Source organism: Geotrypetes seraphini, chromosome 5 (genome assembly GCF_902459505.1).
Source record: "Geotrypetes seraphini chromosome 5, aGeoSer1.1, whole genome shotgun sequence".
NCBI lineage: Eukaryota > Metazoa > Chordata > Amphibia > Gymnophiona > Dermophiidae > Geotrypetes > Geotrypetes seraphini.
In genome coordinates, this window is record NC_047088.1 from 54,115,510 (window position 1) to 54,135,998 (window position 20,489).

General features: G+C 42.0%; 1 protein-coding gene across 1 annotated transcript in view; it reads left to right on the forward strand.

Moving 5' to 3' along the window:
• LOC117360298 (connector enhancer of kinase suppressor of ras 2-like) overlaps window positions 1-20,489 on the forward strand; it is a 719,694-nt gene that overhangs the window by 502,430 nt on the left and 196,775 nt on the right. Inside the window, exons 10-11 of the mRNA XM_033943988.1 lie at window positions 13,455-13,579; window positions 18,529-18,740. Coding sequence (XP_033799879.1) covers window positions 13,455-13,579; window positions 18,529-18,740 — 337 coding nt within the window. The remainder of the gene's footprint in view (window positions 1-13,454; window positions 13,580-18,528; window positions 18,741-20,489) is intronic.

Here is a 20,489-nt window from a genome sequence, read left to right on the forward strand (position 1 = left end):
ATAGCCTCCGGAAGAGCGTTCCAGTTTTCTACCACTCTCCTTCCAAAAAAGCTTACATCCTGTAAATTAATGCAATGGAGATATTTAAACGTTTATCATATCCCCTCTCTCCCGCCTTTCTTCCAGAATTTACATATTGAAGTTCATTATTCTGTCTCCATACACTTTATAACATAGACCATTGACCAATTTTGTAGCCACCCTTTGGATCGACTGCATCCTGTTTATATCTTTTTAAAGGTGCGGTCTTCAGAATTATACACAGTATACTAAATGGGACCTCACCAGAGACTTACACAATGGTATTATCACCTCTTTTTCCTACAAGCCAATCCTCTCCCTATGCACCCTTCTGGCTTTGGCTGTCACCTTTTCTACCTGTTTTGCCACCTTACGATCATCAGATATGATTACCCTGAAGTCCCCTGCTCTTCTTTCATACACAGAAGTACTTCACCTCCTATATTATACCGTTTCCTTGGATTTTTGCAGCCCAAGTACATGTCCCCACATTTGTTAGCATTAAATCTTAGTTGCCAATTTCTGGACCATTCTTCAAGATTTGCTAGATCCCTCCTCATGTTATTCACATCCTCTGGGTGTCTACACTATTACACAGTTGGCATCATCTGCAAAAGAAAAGACAAACCTAATGAGACAGTCCTTAAAGGCTCTTAAATTTAGACTCTCTGTTACAGAATTAGGAGTTTGTGGACTGAATAAGAGAATTGGTTTTGTGTGTTTTCAAAACCAGCAGTGGCTGGAAAAGAAGTTTTTTTGCTGCTAAGTGTTAAAGTTAAATCCACAAATTATAAAAGAGAAAACTAAAGAAAGCAGTCTGTTGTGAACTGAAATGCTAGTAATCATGTGTGACACTTAAAACTCAGTGCGAAGGGAATTGCTGATTGCAGCAAATGAAGCAGCCTGGATGTGTGCCAACATGCAAGTTTGGATTTTCTTTTAAGGGAGAACAAGAGAATTTACAATGCTAGAAAAATGACCACTCGTCAACTGAAATGGATGCAATTATATAACTAAATATTTCTCCTGAGAGTTTTAGAAAACCCAGAGATTGTCAGAGCAGAACCCAGAGCAGAACCATTGCAGGAGACAAACCCAGAGCATTAAGAACATAAGAAGTTGCTTCCACTGGGTCAGATCTGAGGTCCATCGCACCCAGCGGTCCGCTCCCATGGCGGCCCATCAGGTCTATGACCTGTGAAGTGGTTCCTGACTATTCCTATAACCTATCTCTACTTCTATCTGTACCCCTCAATCCCCTTATCCTTTAGGAACCTATATAAACCTTCCTTGAACCCCTGTAGCGTGCTCTGGCCTAACACAACCTCCGGAAATGCGTTCCATGTGTCCACCACCCTCTGGGTAAAAAAGAACTTCCTAGCATTTGTTCTAAACCTGTCCCCTCTCAATTTCTCCGAGTGACCTCTTGTACTTGTGGTTCCCCACAGTCTGAAGAATCTGTCCCTGTCTACCTTCTCTATGCCCTTCAGGATTTTGAAGGTTTCTATCATGTCTCCTCTAAGTCTCCGCTTTTCCAGGGAGAACAGCCCCAGCATTTTCAACCTGTCAGCATATGAAAAGTTTTCCATACCTTTTATCAGTTTAGTCGCTCTTCTCTGAACTCCCTCAAGTACTGCCATGTCCTTCTTGAGGTACGGCGACCAGTACTGGACACAGTACTCCAGATGTGGGCGCACCATTGCACGATACAGCAGCATGATGACTTCCTTCGTCCTGGTCGTGATACCCTTTTTAATGATACCCAACATTCTGTTCGCTTTCTGTGAGGCTGTCGCACACTGTGCTGATGCTTTCAATGTTGTGTCCACCATCACCCCCAGGTCTCTTTCAAGGTTGCTTACCCCTAGCAATGATCCCTCCATTTTGTAGCATTGTCAGAGCAGAACCCAGAACCATTGTCAGAACAGTGAGCCTATCCACACATAATGGGAGAACTCGACAAACGATGAGTGCCACCATTCTAGCTACCAACCAGCTTCCCAAGGCATGCCTGGGGCTGAATGCCACACTACATATCAAGTAAATGTATTGCGGCTGGGATGAGTAAGAAATGAACTAGGTCCCAAGGTCTGAGATCCTACAATGAGAGAATTGGAGAACTTGCTGAAAGAGAAATTGGACAGGTTCCTCAGCAGTGGTTAGACATGGTAGACAGAAGGACAGACCTGGAACACCACCAGCAGGAATTAGAGTCAGCAATAGCTCAGAAGGCTGGAGTAAGAGTTACAAGTGAACCAGATTAGTGGTCCAAGAAATAGAGCCATAAACAAACCACAGTTCTGGGAACTAATTGCAAATTAGACCTGGAAATCTGAGGCAGTGAATCTGGCACTAAGAATTCTATATGCAAGAGGCTTAACAGCAAGCGGGCCAGTTGGTCTTTTACTCTCTGCAAACATATGTCTGCTTCGCAGCAACTCTATCTAAGTGAGCCCCAGCCAGTCCCTCTTGCTCTGTGGGCTATCTGATGCAATCTTATTCTCTACTGCCTCCATCTGCTTCAAGTTCTGGTAATAGTTAAAACTCTTGTTATAAACTCCTGGGCCAACCCTGGTTCAAGCTCCCATCAGGATCTTTCCCTGACAGCAGTATAGGTACTAGCTTTTTCACTCAGATCAGTCCAGAAAGATTGAAGCAGTCTTGGGTTATCCACTTCTGTGTGGCTAAATCTATGATGTAGATTTCCCTAAGAAAAGTAGGATGCATGCAAAGATTAAAGGTTAACTCAGCCTGTTTGGGGTTACTTGGTTGGGGTGGCATAACATAAATAACTGCTAAATGTAGATTATAATCTACAAGGGGCCACTAAAAATTTCTCAGCCCAACTAAGAAGAGAATGATGTGGAGCCATGAAACTTACAAGTTATTCCCCACTTTTCTTGATACTTTCCGTTTCAATGATATGAAATGAAACAAAAAGTATCAAGAAAAATGTGGAAAAACTTGTAAGTTTCATGACTCCACATCATTTTCTTCTAGGTTGGGCTGAGAACTTTTTGGCGACCCCTCGTATTTACAATAGTGGATAGAGCAACGGTGAGCTGAACATACAACCTTGAGTTATGCTGCCTGCAATAGTAACCTATGGTTAAAAAAAAAAGCATGCATTCATGTATATTTCTATGTGATAACACCTTTTAGTAATTCTAGCCCCTACCAATTTGTATCCAGGGGAATGGAAAGTTAACAACTTCCTAGGAGCAACAGCACAAGTTGAACACTGGTTTCCCTGGTTCTTGCTCATCTCCTCTAACCACTAGGAACATAAGAACATAAGAATTGCCACTGTTGGGTCAGACCGGTGGTCCATCCTGCCCAGCAGTCCGCTCATGCGGCGGCCCTCAGGTCAAAGGCTCCTCCTCCACTCCACACTTTTAGACCCATGATCTTTAAATGAATATGAAACATAGAAACATAAAGTATGACAGCAGAAAAGGGCCGGTGGCCCAACAAGTCTGCCCACTCAAGAACCCTCCCTCCTTTCAGAATCCATCTTTTAAGTATAACTCTGTAGCAACCCCATCTGTTTGTCCCATCGTCTCTTGAAGTCGAGCAGGTTACAGTCATAATCTAAAATCATCAATCCAACGCATCTTATTCATAAATCCAGGAAGTCAATACAATTCAAAAACCTTGAAACTTCCTCCAAAAACTTTCTACAAAAAAAAAGAATTAATATTTTTCAAACAATGCTTTAATTTAAATATTGATTAAAAACATCACAGTCAATATACCATACAAACTCATAAACACAGGATGCCTAGAATTCTCCAGCAGAGCTCCTAAGTTGAAATGAGCAATCATATAAGAGTTCTAACAGTCCATCACAATGAAGGGGTACTTATCTCTTAAAAGTTCTTATCCAAAATTCTTATCTTCTGAAGTCATCAGATCATCCTGGGCTCAGCTACATCTTCCAAAGTGCTCAGTGCTCTCTCACAAAATCGCAAATGTAAAAAACCACAAGTGAAAAATGTTCATTCAAAAAAACTCAATTTTAAAATAGTCATAATCCAAAATCATCAATCCAACACATCTTATTCATAAATCCAGGAAGTCAATACAATTCAAAAACCTTGAAACTTCCATTGTAATGTGTGTGTTTATACATTAAAATTTAGTTGCCAAGTATTGGACCATTGTTCTTGTAAAAGTAGGTCCTGCTCCATAGTTTTGGGCCTGGTTGCGCTGTGAGGTTCTGTTGCCTTGCCCACAACATAGTTTGGCGTCATCGGCAAATAATGTAATTTTGCCTCGAAGTCCCTGAGTTAGATCCCTTACAAAGATATTAAATAGCATCGGGCCCAAGACCGAGCCCTGTGGCACTCCACTGGTCACTCTCGACGTTTTTGATGAAATACCGTTTACCATTACCCTTTGAAGTCTGACACTAAGCCAGTCTTCTACCCATGCAGCCAGTGTTTCTACTAGTCCTATCGCATTCATCTTGTTCAATAACCTACGGTGTGGGACACTATCAAAAGCCTTACTGAAGTCTAAATACACGATGTCCAGTTTTTTTGTTACCCAGTCAAAGAAGCTTATCAGATTGGATTGACAAGACCTTCCCTTCGTAAAACCATGCTGGTGGGGATCCCTTAATCTTTCGTCGTCCAGAATCGTGTCCAATCTGTTTTTAATCAATGTTTTCATAAGTTTACTCACTATTGATGTGAGACTCACCGATCTGTAATTTTCAGCCTCTGACCTGCATCCCTTTTTGTGGAGCGGGATAACGTTGGCAGTTTTCCAGTCCAAGGGAACTTTTCCCTTGATTAGGGAAAGATTGAAAAGCTTGGCTAACGGTTCTGCCAGGACATCTCTCAATTCTCGAAGTACTCTGCGGTGTAGATTATCCGGGCCCATAGCTTTGTTTACCTTTAATTTTGATAGCTCATAGTAGATGTTGCTCGCTGTAAATACCATGTCCAGGAATGGGTCCTCTGAGCTCCCCTTTGTCTGTAGCTGAGGTCCGGATCCTGGCGCTTCGCAGCTGAAGACTGAGCAGAGGTAGTTATTGAGAGTTTTGCTTTGTCTGCATCTGAAACTGCAAAGTTACCATCAAGTTTCTTTAGGCGCCCAATACCGCTTGTGTTCTTCTTCCTCTCGCTAACTTATTTAAAAAAGGATTTATCCCCTTTTTTAACCTGCCTAGCTATGTTTTCTTCCATCTGGAGTTTGTCCTCTCTGACTGTCGTTTTAACTTTTCTAGATTTCACCAGGTAGGTTTCTTTAGATTCCAGTCTTTGTGATTGTTTGTAGGTTACGAAAGCTTTTTTCTTTTGCTTTACTAGTTCTGAGATCTCCGCAGAGAACCACTGTGGTCTATTTTTTCTGCATCATTTGCTCATGGTTTTTATGTATATGTTGGTTGCTTCTTGCAGAGTAGATTTCAGAGCCGACCATAGCACCTCTACACTGTCCATCGTGCTCTGGTTTTGCAGCGCTTTGTAGACATAGTCCCCCATGCCCTGAAAGTTAGTTCCTTTAAAATTTAGGACTTTAGTCAATGTATTTGACCTAGTGGTCCCTTTCTTGAGGTGGAACCACAACGTGTTGTGGTCCTGGAGGTCAAGGTTTCTCCCACCGATACCTCTGTGACACTGTTTCCGTTGGTGAGTAACAGGTCCAGGATTGCCTGATCCCTGGTGGGTTCTAGTACCATCTGCTTGAGGCGTGCTTCTCGCATGGAGGCTAATAGCCTCTTGCTGCTGCTGGTTGTAGCGGAGGGTTTGTTCCAGTCCACATCAGGCATATTGAAGTCTCCTAACAACACTGTATCTCCACGCAATGTGATGGTCTCATTGTCTTCAATTAGTCCATTGTCTGCATCCTCCCTTTGTCTTGGTGGTCTGTATACAACACCAAGGTAGAGGCATTTGTTATTGCCCCTGGCAAGGTTCACCCAGAGGAATTCTCCCTTATACTTGATGTCTGTGATTTTAGTAACTTTGATGTCTTCTCTAATGTACAGAACTACTCCTCCTCCTGATTTGCCTTCTCTGTCACGATGGAGTAAGTTATATGATCATATGACCATATCCCATCTGTGGGACTCCGAGAACCACGTTTCTGATATCGCCACTACATCATGGTCGGCGTGCCTCATTTCTGCTTCTAGTTTCAGAATTTTATTGCCTAAGCTACGGGCATTAGCATTCATGACTGACAATATTTTCTGTTTGTATGGAGTGTTTTCTGTCCGAGATAGTTTGTCCCCTTTAATCTTGCTTTCATCGCCCTTATTATTGCCTTTGTCTCCTTCAGTGTTCTCCACCACTTTATCGACTTGATTACTTACCTCTGACTCCCCTGACTCCAAGACGGAGTCTCTGTCTCTCCCTCTGCCCCTCACTATACTGACTCGATTACTTATCCCAGATATTAAGTCTCTGTCTCTCGCTCTGACTCCCTGTGAATTGACGTGAGATAATTTGACTTCCTCGATCATGCCTTTGTTTCCTTTGGTATTGCCTCTGTCCCCTTTAGTATTCACGCGATTACTTACCTCAGGTTCAAAGATGGAGTTACTTACCCTACTAGTGTGAGAGTGGGTCCCCTCCCCCGGCTCACCTAGTTTAAAGCCTTCCGGAACAGATGAGCCAGGCGTCGTCCCAGGACGTTCTTCCCTCTTCTAGTTAGGTGTAGCTCATCTGGTCCCTGCAGTCCCTGAAGTGCCTCTCCGTGGTCCAGGAAGCCGAAGTTCATCTCGTTGCACCATCCCCGTAGCCATTCATTAGTCCTCTGGATCTGTTCTTCTCTGGCTCTCCCCTTGTTTCTTACTGGTAGGATGGAGGAGAAGACCACCAGTGCTTCCATCTTCTTTGGTGAGTTCCTGATGGTGTCGTTTGTCCCAACATGGATGAGGAGCATTGGGTAGTGGTCTTGGGGGCTTGATTATTTTTCCTATGCAGGTAGTCACATCCCGGATCTTGGCTCCTGGTAGACATCAGACCTCTCTTGATTGTAGATCTGGTCTGCATTCTGGTCCCTCGGTTCCTCACAGCATAGATTCCCCAATGACAACCACTCTGCGCTTCTTGGGGGGGGTGCTGATTCGTTGCTTCTTGAGTTGGGGTCGTCTGCCGGGTTTCAAGATTACACTCCTGGATGTCCTCCTGACTATCCTCCTGAGTTCTGCTGGCGGGTCTTTCTTGTAGAAGCTGAAATCTGTTGCTCAGGGTGATCTGTGGTGTCGATGTGAGGTTGCTGTTTTTGCTTGAAGATAACCAAGAGGAGGACTGCCTTCTGTGTTTGCTTGCAGAGGTGACTAGTTGCCAGGTGTCGTCGTCTCGAGTCTCTTCTTGTACCCCAGTCTTTACTTCCAATGCTGCATGTCTAGTTGATTCGGGTGTCTTGAGGATGGACCTATCTTCGTGCACTTGCTCGGAGACTAGAGACTGTTCTTGGAGGACATCAACGATGAACGCCTCGCCCTCTCGGATACTTCTTAGCCGCTGCACTTCTTCCCTCAGACTCGTCAGTTCTTGCAGGATGTCTCCGTTGGGCTGTTGCTTGGTGTCCTCTTCTGTCTGCACAGATACTGAAGTGTTCAGTTGGGGCTCCTCTTCGGTCTGAACAGAAATCTCCGTCATCCATCGGGGGGGGTCCTCTTCAGTCTGCACGGATACTGTTGCCTTCATCTGGATCTCTTCGGCAGACGGGGCGTTGATCTTGATTATAGTCTTGGTGCTTCTTGTCTTCCCTGCCATTCCTGATCTTGTCTTTTCCACTTGGGCGTGTACTCCAGTTGTCTGTGTGTTGGTTGGTTTGCCTGTTGGCTGGTTAGCTGTGTGTTAGTTAGTCTGCCTGCTGTGTGTTGGTTAATCTGCCTGCTGTGTGTTGGTTAGTTTGCTGCCCTTAGGTGTCCTTTTGTGTCTGCCTTTTAGCTTGTTAGTTCAGTTGTGTTTGACTTTTTGTTCTTACCTTGCTGCCCCTAGGTGTCCTTTTGTTGACGACTTGGCCCTTCTTAAAGACGTCTTCGCAAAGGTGCTCTCGCTAAGGCGAGCACTTTTGCCACTCGCCTTTGCCACGCGCCATTGGCTGGATCCCTTTTAAGGGGGAGTTCGGGCGATGACGCAGTGGGGGTGGGCAGAGCTTACTCTTGCCGCTGCCCCTGGCTCCTTCTTGCTCCTCTCAGGCTTCTCCTGTCCCTCCTGCCTGCTCGTTTTGTTCTGGCTAGCTGGCTATCTTCTTTCTCTCCTCCCTGCCTGTTAGCTCTGCTCTGGCTGCCTCCTCAAATCGGCACCATGTGCACCGTTGGCTGGATCCCTTTTAAGGGGGAGTTCGGGCGATGATGCGGTGGGGGTGGACAGAGCTTACTCTCGCCGCTGCCCCTGGCTCCTTCTTGCTCCTCTCAGGCTTCTCCTGTCCCTCCTACCTGCTTGTTTCATTCTGGTTAGCTGGCTACCTTCTTTCTCTCCTCCCTGCCTGTTAGCTCTGCTCTGGCTGCCTCCTCTCTTAAAGTCATACTAAGTCTATGTTCATTTGTTCTAATTTTTCAAGTATTTTTCTCAGTGTAGTGCATTATAATCAAGTAATCAAGTGATAATACTTAACCTTTAACGAATAATCATTTTCATCCTGATTGATTAATTATTCATTGCATTCTTATTTTTGACTGATCTAATAATAAATTAATTCTAAAACAAACAATAAAAAGGCTTTCCAAAGTGTTCAGAATGCTGCTGCTTGATATTTGAGGGCTGTACGCAGTTTGATCCTATCACCCCCCACATCCCCCTTGTTGGTGAGAAACTTTAAAAAAAATGATGGGGCCAGGTTCAGTAATGGCGCTCAAATTTAGGCCCAGGAAAATCCAGGCTAAGCGCCCTTTAAAGACTAGGGCTTAGAGAAGATTCCCACACTCAAATTTGGGCACGAAGACTTATGCTAATTGCAACCGAGTTTAAATCTTGGCGTGCAAGTTGGGTGTATAATCCTGGTATTCTATAACTGTGTCTAAATATCTGGAATTCCCCTGACCTATCTATGCCTCTCCCAAGACCATACTCCCTTTTGGGTTGCACACAAGAAACTTTGGGAACACAGGGGGAAATTCTAAAAACTGTGCCTAGGTTAGGTGCCACTAGGCGCCCTAACTGTGGATGTCCAACGGCACCTATCAAAATTCCATGCACAACTCCTAACTAGGAGAAGAGAGTATGGCATAGTGGTTAGAGCTACAGCCTCAGAACCCTGAGTTTGTGGGTTCAAACCTCACACTGCTCCTTGTGACCATGGGCAAATCACTTAATCTTACCACAACTGGACTACTGTAACTTCATCTACATGGGAATCAACACTGCTCTAATTCACAAATTTCAACGCATCCAAAACACTGCCGTAAGACATATCTTCAACCTGAGAAAATATGACAGTCACAACCTTCATCAAACAAATGCACTGGCTACCCATCCCATCACAAATAACATTCAAAATATCTTGCATCATTCACCGCATACTTTATGGAAACTCTGTGGCCCCACTCATCCAACTCTTCTCAATAGCATGGTCTACTTCCTGCAGAACCCTCAACCGGATGCTACTAAATCTCCCATCCACTAAAGATCTTCACTATAAATGAGTTTTCCACTCCATGCTTACCTTCCTAGAAGTCAATATTTGGAATGGCCTTACAAAAAAGACCAGAACTTGCCACATCATCTTCCAAAGAAAACTGAAAACCCATCTGTTCGATACTTAATCTCCTTTGCCCTCTCTTTTCTCCCTTTCCCTTCCTCCTCTCGCCCCTCTTTTTCTCTCCCCTTCTTCTCCCTCTTAGCTATCCACCTCCTCTCTCTCCCTCCTCTTTCTCTCCCCCTTACCTCTCTTATGAGCGATGCACAAATAGAAGATTAGATTAGATTAATCCTCCACTGCCCCAGGTACATTAGATTGTAAGCCCACCAGGACAGATAGGGAAAATGCTTGAGTACCTGTATATAAACTGCTTTGAATGTGGTTGTGTAACTACGAAAAGGCAGTGCACAAGTCCTTATCCCTTAATTGAAAACACCATTAAAAGTGAATTTAAAAAACATTAATTTAATGTTAATTGAAGTTATACTCTGAATTCAGCACAGCACCTATCAACACCTACCGGTGACTAATGATAACTACCACAAAAGTGGGTGTGGTTAGGGGGGGCAGAGAATAGGCATGGTATGACATAGACCTTGTTAGGTGTCTGTGGTAGGTGCCAGTACATCAGGCCAGGAAAACCGGTGCCATTAGGAAGCCTAGTGATGCCTAAGTCAACTTAGATGCTAGTAGGCGTGATTCTGTAAACTCAGCCTAGCAGTTGATTGACAAGTTCACTGAGCAGAGTTAGGTGCTGTTAGGCTCGGTTTAAAGAATCAGGCCCACAGTGCTATAAAATAGTATGTAAGCAGATGTGTACATAAATCCAAATTTGTGACATTTAACTAATTTATTCACACATCTGAACACTGTGCCCAAATCTGGGTACCCAACTTTGGGCGACATAGAATCTGGAGGTAAATGCTTTGTTGTTAGAATTTGACAGGGTCTGTTGGTCTATCCTTTGATTTGCTGTGCTCCCGCTAGAGAATGACGCAGAGACAAGGTCCCCATCCCCACCCAGTCCCTTCTCAGTCCCCACCCTATCCCTGCAAACTCTGTCTTCGCAGACTCTGTCCTCATTTTCACAAGCCTCGAACAATTATGATTTAAATCTTTAAGTATAAAAGGGACAGTATTCTGTACAACTTTTATAAATCAAAAACAGAGCCTTCCATTTTGATATGGTTTTAGAACGGCCTTCCTAAAGATTCAGTTGCCTGTGTTTCTACATCATCTGGGAAGATAATTGGATTGTCTTTCAGACATGGGTGTAGAAGAGAACCTACACTGTCTAGTGGATGAACTGGAAAATAAATGTTAATTAAGTGCAGAAAATGCTTCATGATGCCAGTAACAATGGGTGAATCTGTTGCAGTAAGAGGCTTAAGTAGCTAGGCACATGATGGAAGGATATTGCAGATGGTAGGAGTCTTGTTACCACATCAAAGGCCCACAAATCACAAATTATGTCATTGAACAATTGTTCATTTAAACCCAAGAGCAGCTTTTGCAGGTTATTTTTAACTAATGAAGTCATTTGCCAATTGTCTAAAATGTGTTAAGTTTGTACATGTGATACTAGTCTCTAGCATAAGAGAATGGCACGGGTACAAAGTTTGTCCCTGTCTCCACTGAGCTTTTTGTGTGCCGGTATGCGCCAATATAGCAAACCAGCACCTTTTTTTTTACCTGCTCTATGTCAATATCTGACCTGACAATTGCCAAGGTGCTGGTTAGACTTCACAGCAGCATTCAGCCCTGTGCAAGCCTCCAATGGCAATTGTCCTGACCTGCTTCCCACACCACCTCCCACCCCATGTATCTATCAATGAGATTTTCCCCTTCAGAACACTGACAGAGGCAGTTTCACATTAAGCTGCCTGAGTCAGTCCCAGAGTCCTTCTCGCTGCTGTACCCCTGCAGAAACAGGAAGTTATATCAAGGGGGGGGGGGGGTGGGGGTGGAGAAAGATTCCACGGTCAATTCAGGCAGTTTCATGTGCCATTATTAGTATTCAAAAGGAGACAATTGCATTGAAAAGTACACGGAGAGGGGGAAGTGTCAGATCATGGGGGGAGAGAATTGCACGGGGAGATGTTTACCTGACCTGGGCATGGGGAAGGGCAAGAGAGAGACATGCTAGACAATGGGGGGGGGGGGGAAGGGGAACAAAGACTAGAGAAAGATATTGAACTCTTGGCAAAGGTGGAGGGAAAGGTATGATTCTGGAAAAGGCAATAGCTAGGACATTGTGGCTTTTTTATATTATATATTAAATAAGTTATAAACATGACTGAGTAACATTAAACATAAAAGGGCTCCTTTTACAAAGGTTCGTTAGGGCCTTAACGCGCGGAATAGTGTGCCTGCTGGCCTCTTGAGCAGGCGGTAGTTTTTCAGGTAGTGCACGCTATAGCGCGCGCTAATCCGGGTGTGCGCTAAAAACGCTAGCGCACCTTTGTAAAAGGAGCCCAAAATTTATAAACATTTTAAAAAGGGCTAAGAATTCTTACAGAAAGTTAAAAAAATGTATATTTTTAAAGAAATAAATAGGTTAATCGAATTAGTTTCTGTGAAATTGGAATTATTAATGCATTACCATTTACATTTACTTGGAGTTGGTACATTTTTATCAACTCTGACTCCAACTCCAGTAACCCTATAATTGCATCTGACTTCACGCTCCAACTATTATTTCACAGCTCTGTCTGCTACCCAGTTATGTATAGGATTTGGTAAACAGCTGCTATTGAGCAGCATTCCACTGGAGGGATGGCAGAGGTGCTGAACATAACTGGTTATATGCTGGAACATCCCAGTATATGCTGGCTTTGAACCCGTTGATATCTTATATTTTTATTTTTCTAAAATGGGTGCTTATGCTGTTCTTACCCTGCATACAAACATCCATTTCTCCAGTATTTTAGAACACACTCATCCTTAGCAGATTCTTTTCTAAACTACTTGTGAAACTCAAGACAAACTGACCCACACATTTCAATTCCTGCTTCTATGACCTGTCTAAAATGGGGGTATATTATGTGTAAATCACAATTCCCTCTGTACCAGAATACACCTATATACAGGATATGCAAAAATACATGTGTTTTTGACACTGTGTGACCCCAGGGTAATTTTATATAAGCATGTAAAAGGCCTATATGCAAAAAAAAAAAAAAATATATATATATATATATATATATTATTTTATTTTTTATTTTTTTGCATATAGGCCTTTTACATGCTTATATAAAATTACCCTGGGGTCACAAAGTGTCAAAAACACATGTATTTTTGCACATCTTGTATATAGGTGTATTCTGGTACAGAGGGAATTGTGATTTACACATAATATACCCCCATTTTAGACAGGTCATAGAAGCAAGAATTGAAATGTGTGGGTCAGTTGTAAAATTATAATTATAATGCAAAGCTTTGAAAGATCAAATTGAATTTGTGGCTGTTTCCATCCAAACTGGAAAATGATCCAAAGAGGGGGGGAGAAATATAATGTTGAACTATGAGCATAACTGGCTTTTTCTCCCATCCCCCATCACCATACAGTCCATATGGCACTCAGATTTAAGCTGAACCACTTAGATCATCCTATAAACAATCTGATTTTAAAAGGATTCTTAAAAGCAAGAGAAAATGAAAATATCACCTAGAAGTGTAGTTGCAGTCATTGATGGTCCAGGAGAGTGGCAGACTGATGTAGACTGCAGAATACTGAGACATGCCACATATTAATTTTGTTAATCTCTGCCTGTAGATTGAAGATTACTGTTTTAGGATTATTAAATTATTCATTTGATGTTTCTCTACAGCCTGTCATTCCAACCAGTCCAACAAGTTGTTCTACCACACCAACCAGCACAATGGGAATGACACCCAAAATGGATGGCTCTACTGTCCATGATGTCTTCATCCTTTCTCCTGTATATGGACCAAGGTACACATGGCAAAGAACCAAATGTTAAAGACTAAATGGACAATTCTATAACCAGGTGCATGCAAATGCACTGAAATGCACCACCTACAAGTCTAAGTGCACTACAAGCTATTGTATGAAGTAGCACGTAAGTGCTATGATGGCGTACAAGTGGGCAGAACAAGGGGGGGGGGGCATGAGTGTGTCATTAATTTATGTGCATAACTTATAGAATGCTATCAGTTGCTCCTGATCAATAGCAGGCCTAAGTGGGCATGTCTAAATGAGCCATGCAACATGTAAAACTTGTAACCTGTCTAGAATTCTGACGTGTGAGGATTCTGCGTAAGAGCGAACATAACATAACATGTGCCTTTTGTCTCCAAGAGAACACTCAGAGATAATCCCATTGTAACGGCAGGCTTAACATCATTAATTCATATTTCAGGAACTTGTTATACTCAGGGTAAATTGCCCAACATCAACATCCTTCTTCTGGAAGTTGATTATCACATCTTGGAAGCATTTCTTATTCATAGCTTCAAGTTCCCAAGCTTCCCAGCTCATTCACAATCACTATCCCATACGAAGAGAACAATATAAAAGACAGTCTTGTTAGAATCAGTAATATATGCAAATTAGCACCTGACTTTTCTCAGGCTCCAGCAATTATATTCCGACAAGGCTTAGGGGTGTTTTCCTTTATGTTAAAAAAACAGGCTGGGCCCCCCTATGAATAAGGACTTAGAACTCTCAGCCAAACTGCCTCCACACCCTGGATGGTACCAACATTACTTGACTTCCTCTGTTGCCATCATCCACCCCCAGCTGTTAATTAAAAGAAAACAACAAAAGAAAATGTTAAGATGATTTTCTCTTTCTCAGTATCTATGTTCCTTCAGCAAACATGTTTTCAACACTTTCCTTTAAAGAGACATTTCCCACTTGGTTCTCATGTAGCCTTTCCAAGAATGCTTTACTTTTACAGTTAACACCATGTGACAGCAGTTTCAACTCAATTCAAACAGAAAAACATAACTTCAATACAAGAGGTAAATACCATGTCCCCATTTCTTCTGTGGCCCATCCTACCACAGACTTTCCAAGCTGGAACTGCTCCAACCTTTTACTTGATGAGAATTCTTTCCCTCTTCTTTCTTTAGGGACCACTTCTCAGGATCTCAGCCCTTTCCTTTGAGCTGCATAGAGCACCCTTCTCCAGACCCTCCTACCCTTTGTCTCCCTTCTTCAGGGAAGGGCCTTTATGGGGATTCTGGGACCAAACCCCATCCTTTTTAGAACTCTCATCTTCCAGATGTAGACAGAACTTTCTTAAAAGGGAAATGTTCTCTTCTCCTACCTGTCTTTGCCCCCTACCTGTCAACCTTAAAAGTGCAAGACCATTTCCTTTAGTCGTCTGACCCTAAGGGGTACTCAGGAAGTTAGGGCTCCCTCCAGTGGCCTCCCACATATAAGGCACCACCTTTCCAAACAAGACAGGACCACAACCTGTAACAATATACTTACATAGATAGATATAGATTTAGAGTTCCTTATATGGAAGAATTCTCTCTAATGGTAGTACCATGTTACTACCACAAGGTGTCATCAACCATTTTGTATGACGGCGCCAACCCGGGTAGCAGCAATGGAGACCCAGGGTAAATCTCTGGAGGTAGGAGGGAGGGTGTAAGATAGGGTTATGGAAGGGCAGGATTGTGCTGTCAGGGGTTCAGGTGGCTCTTAATGTAATTTAAAAAAGGTTTGGATAATTTCCTAAAAGAAAAGTCCATAAGCCTAATAAAATCCACTGCTTATTTCTAGGTTAAGCAACATAAAATCTGTTTTACTCTTTTGGGATCTTGCCAGGTACTTGTGACCTGAATCAGCTACTGTTAGAAAAAGAATACTGAGCTTGATGAAACTTTGGTCTGTCCCAGTATGGCAACACTTATGTTCTCATTTTCAACATGCAATTATCTGTAGCAACCAGACATGTTCTAAAGGGCAGAGTTGGAAAAGGTCTCAGTTTATATACATATTTATAGATTTTCCGACATAAGCCTTTAATTTTCTCAAAATTTTGGGCATTCTAACTAGCAGGGTTTTTCAAAGGAGTAGTTTTCAAATTGAAAATTATTGCGATTTATGCATATACTGGCTGAACATGTTAGCTGTCTGTTGTAGAATTGCCCTTCCTTAGCAGTGCTAATGTATTGTACATATTATTAAAGATGTCAGTTATTAAAAAGCAGGAATGTTTTACATTTGGAGGCGAGGAGAGGCCTAATGGTAGAGCAGCTGCCTCAGCACCCTGAGGTGATTGGATCAATCCCAGCGCTGCTCTTTGTGACCCTGGGCAAGTCACTTAATCCTCCTTTGCCCCAGGTACAAAGTAAGTACCTGTATATATATAAACTACTTTAAATATGTAACCACCAAAAAGAGGAATACAAGACTTATCCCCTTCCCTTTTTACCAGTTGAGCTACATTAAAATGCTCTATTGTTGCACAATACAGAGAGAAGCTAATCCAGCACTGCCATGACTAAGATATAAACTAAAAATAAATGTTTTGTCATTTCTATAGTGATTTCATATTGATTATAAAAAAAAACCCACACAATTCTTTCATACATTTCTTACTTGATAAAACATCCTCAATAGGTGGGTTTAAAAAAAAAAAAATAAATAAACCAAATAGCTTGAAAACTAATCTGCCCTACCACAGTGTAGTGACATCATCCACCCTCTGCTACTGTTTCTGAGCAGAAGTGATGTCCTCAGTCTCATGCTGGCAGCACCATGAGGGCTGGCGCTGAAGAGGTATCAGAGATAGCTCAACATGCATGTTTAATGAACTGACATCCAAATGGCACAGGCCAAAGGAGGAAGTAGCTGCATTCTTGGGGTGAAAAACAGTTGGGTGCAGAGTAAAGGCATTCCATACATAAAGTCCCTGGAAGTGAGCATGACATTATTCTGGGAGAAGGGGTAAGGATGCTAGGAAAATGGGGTGTCACTGTACTGAAAGGAAGAGAATGATGTACTTGAAAGGAGTGAGTACTTTATTAAGCTGAATCAACAAAAAAGGTTACTAGAAATGTATTTTATGCCGTTAAAACACCTGTAAATATCTATTTTCAGTATTTTCCAAAAGCACCTAACAATCAGAAAAATAAACACCCAGGGTTATGTCTACTAAAGGGGTTAAGCTCTAATGCGCACTTAGTTACCCCCTCCCCTTTTACAAAAGTGTGGCATGGTTTTTAGTGCCAGCCATGGAGGTAACAGCTCTGATGCTCATATGAGCATCAGAGATGTTACTGCTGCGGCCAGCACTAAAAACCACGTTACGCATTTGTAAAAGGTGGGGGGGGGGGGGGATAGTTAGGTGCCATTGACTTGTGTTCGATTCCTAGAAACTTGATGAATTGCACATCTAAAAAGAGATCGGTTTTGTGCTAGTCCGGTAAGGTCCTCCAACGTCATCCTCATGGTTGTTTTCAGCATGTCCGGCCAACTGATTGCAGGTTGCCCTCTTCGCCTTGTTCCTTGGATCTTCCCAAACACCCTTCTCCAATGATCTTTCTCTTCTGACAGTGTGACCAAAATAAGACAGTCGTAACTTCATCATTTGGGCTTTGAGTGAAATAGTCGGTTTGATCTCTTCCAGAATCGATTTGTTAGTTCTTCGGAAGGTCCACGACATGCATAAAATCCTTCTCCCACACCAAAGCTCAAATGAGTCAATCTTCTTTCTATCTTGTTTCTGTAGTGTCCAGCTTTCGCATCCATAATTGACCACCGAGAAAATGAGTGCGTGGACAAGTCTGTTCTTCATTTGGAGTGTTATTTGCTTGCCTTTGAATATTTTGTCAAGAGCCTTCATTGAATGTGCAGTTAGCATGCATGAGAATGGTTACCACAAAGCACATTAAAGTGTTCTGTGTTAAGTAACCTTTTTGTGCACGCTGAGTGTGAATTATTTATATTTATATATTTATCATGTTTTGGAGGGGCATATCAAGGGCATCAATTTTTTCAGCTTATGTGAATGTACAGTATACAAGCATTAGCGCGCAACCTGAAAAAGAAATACCTGAAAATATATCCTGGGCATACTGGAAATGAGCTTAGCAAAATAGTACGAGGTACTTGTGAAAGAATGAGTGTCACTAGAGACTCTCCACCTAATGTAATAAATAAATAAACATCCTATCTTAAATATTTATAATAAGTGTGTGTAGCCTCAGTGTGATTGTTTAGCTATAGGGGCTACTGCCACTGCGAAAAACCAGCTTTAATCAATTGGCAGGCTCTATTTCAAGCCAGGCCTACACAAATGCGATTAAACACAAAAGTGCATAAGTGCTTTAAATAATATTATATATGTAAATAATATTATATATGTAAATAATACTATATATGTAGTATTATTTAAAGCACTTATGCACTTTTATGTTTAATCGCATTGTGTAGGCTTATGATGGTGTGGGCGTGGCTTGTAATAGAGCCTCCCGATTGATTAAAGCTGGGATTTCACAGTGGCAGTAGCCCCTATAGCTTAACAATCACACTGAGGCTACACACACACGTATTATAAATATTTAAGATAGATGCTTATTTATTTATTACATTAGATGGAGCGTCTCTAGTGCCACTGATTCTTTCACAAGTACCTCGTACTATTTTGCTAATTTTGTGATGTACTTTATAGGGTAATTTTTGTGAAAATGAGCTTAAAGCACTCCCATGTTAGCACACACTAAGCCCATTTCCTAGTGCCCATTAGCAGACATATCAGCTAGATTTTCAACCTATAAGCCTTGAGATTCAGAAAACCCATTTATACTACTGAGCTTTTTAAAACTACAGATCTAATATATGGAATTTCCTATTCATTTTATTTGTTAGCATTTTCTCAAATTATGTTTCTTCAGTTCATTGTACTATTTTAATATTTATAGGGATGATGTTGGAATATTGCCTTCTGATGACATCAACAAATATGGAGTGGGGAAATCAGGAACAAAAGGTTCAGAATCTCCAAGCTACTTTCTGGAACACGAAAGTGGGAAGTTCTACACATTAATTGAAGGAGAAGGCCATCCAGCAGGCTCAGACTATGAAAGAGGGAGAGCTACAGGGATTCGGCGTAGAGAAAAAACACCTACTCATGGTATATTTCATTTCTTTAGCATTTTAAAGTTGTCTTGTTAATTATTTAGATCAGGGCTGCCCAAGTCTGGTCCTCGAGATCTACTGGCAGGCCAGGTTTTCTGGATATCCACAATGAATATGCATGAGAGAAATTTGCCTGCACTGCCTTCTTGGTATGCAAATCTCTCTCATGCATGTTCATTGTGGATTTCCAGAAAACCTGGCCTGCTAGTAGATCTCGAGGACCGGACTTGGGAAGCACTGATTTAGATTATCGAAGTATCATTTCCAAATCAGGATTGTTATCTGCCATGAAATGTCATGACTCTGGGATTAAAAATATACTTCAGTACTAAGAGGACAGAACTGCAAAGCACATTTGCAGGACAACAATTTTACAGTTGCTGTTTCTTGTTCCTCTCTATTACACTTTTATGCCTTTGTATGTGCTGGTTTGGGTGACTTACAAGTCTTATGATCTCTGAGTTCTACATTGCTCAGACTTTGCTAGAAGCTTCTCCCTTGAAGCTGATGGGATCAGAGGTGAGGATATGAACCTAAGACATAGGGCCTGTTTTACAAAGCCATGCAGCAACAGCCCCGAAGCCCTTTAAATCTCTATGGGCTTCGGGGCCATTACCGCGCTGCAGCTTTGTAAAACAGGCCCATAGTTTCAAGGAGTCTCTTTTATAGTCACAGGAGGATTCTGTAGCCACCAGAACCTTCCACTGATTATACTAGTCACTTCTATTGTTCTACAGCTTTCTTGCAACTTCTAGGTTCTATCCCTTTCTGGAAAGTTAGAAAGTTCACTCAAAGGACACCAGTCTACCTGCTTAAATACAAGTTTAGTCAAAAGGTTTTATTCTTTTTGTTCTGAGGATTCAGGTAACATTTCTTAGTATTGGACTGCTCAAGCTGCTACAAGAATCTATATAGAGTGTGAGACAGACTGTGGATCAGTTTTGGGCAAGATTGGATATATTAATGAGGTATCGTGCCAGAACTTACATTTTTTGAAACAGTACTCAGTAGAATTAAAGCATAATTCTGACCTGTTTTCTGGGGCTCATCCTCCTCATTATGGCCCGGATTCTCTATAGGGTGCCGATATCGGTAGCTGCTTAAAAAGGGGCAGCCGATCAAGTCAATCACATGACAGTGCTCTATACAGAATTGCTCCTCTGTGAAAGATAGACAACAGAAATGTGGGCCAGTGTTTTTTGGGCCTCATTTCTAGTGCCTATCTTTGTCGTGAATCATACCTATGCAGGTACTGTAGGCTGCCTAATGCAATTTCTGGCGTTAGCCATGCCTATAATGGAATTCGACGACCTAAAGTGCCTGAGTAGGTGTGATTCAGACGTGTATTATTTGGGTGCTGGTAGGCATTTGTTACTACACCTAAATTTAGATGCCCTTTCTAGAATTTTCCCCTAACTGTACAACCTCAGTCTTTTCCAGGAACACAGGCCTGCTAAATATTGCTATCATATGAATGTTTTGGGGGTTTTTTTTTACTTTTTATTTTTCAGCAATTTCAAATTAACAATTTGAACAGAAATCTATCCAGATATAACTTATTAAAGGAAATAAATAACTACCATATATAGGCCCCCTTTTATCAAGCCGTGTTAGGGTTTTTTATTGTCAGCCACTGCAGTAAAAACTCCGATGCTCATAGAATTCCTATGAGTGTCGGAGCTTTTACTGCAATGGCTGGCGATAAAAAATCCTAACATGGCTTGATAAAAGGAGGCCATAGTAA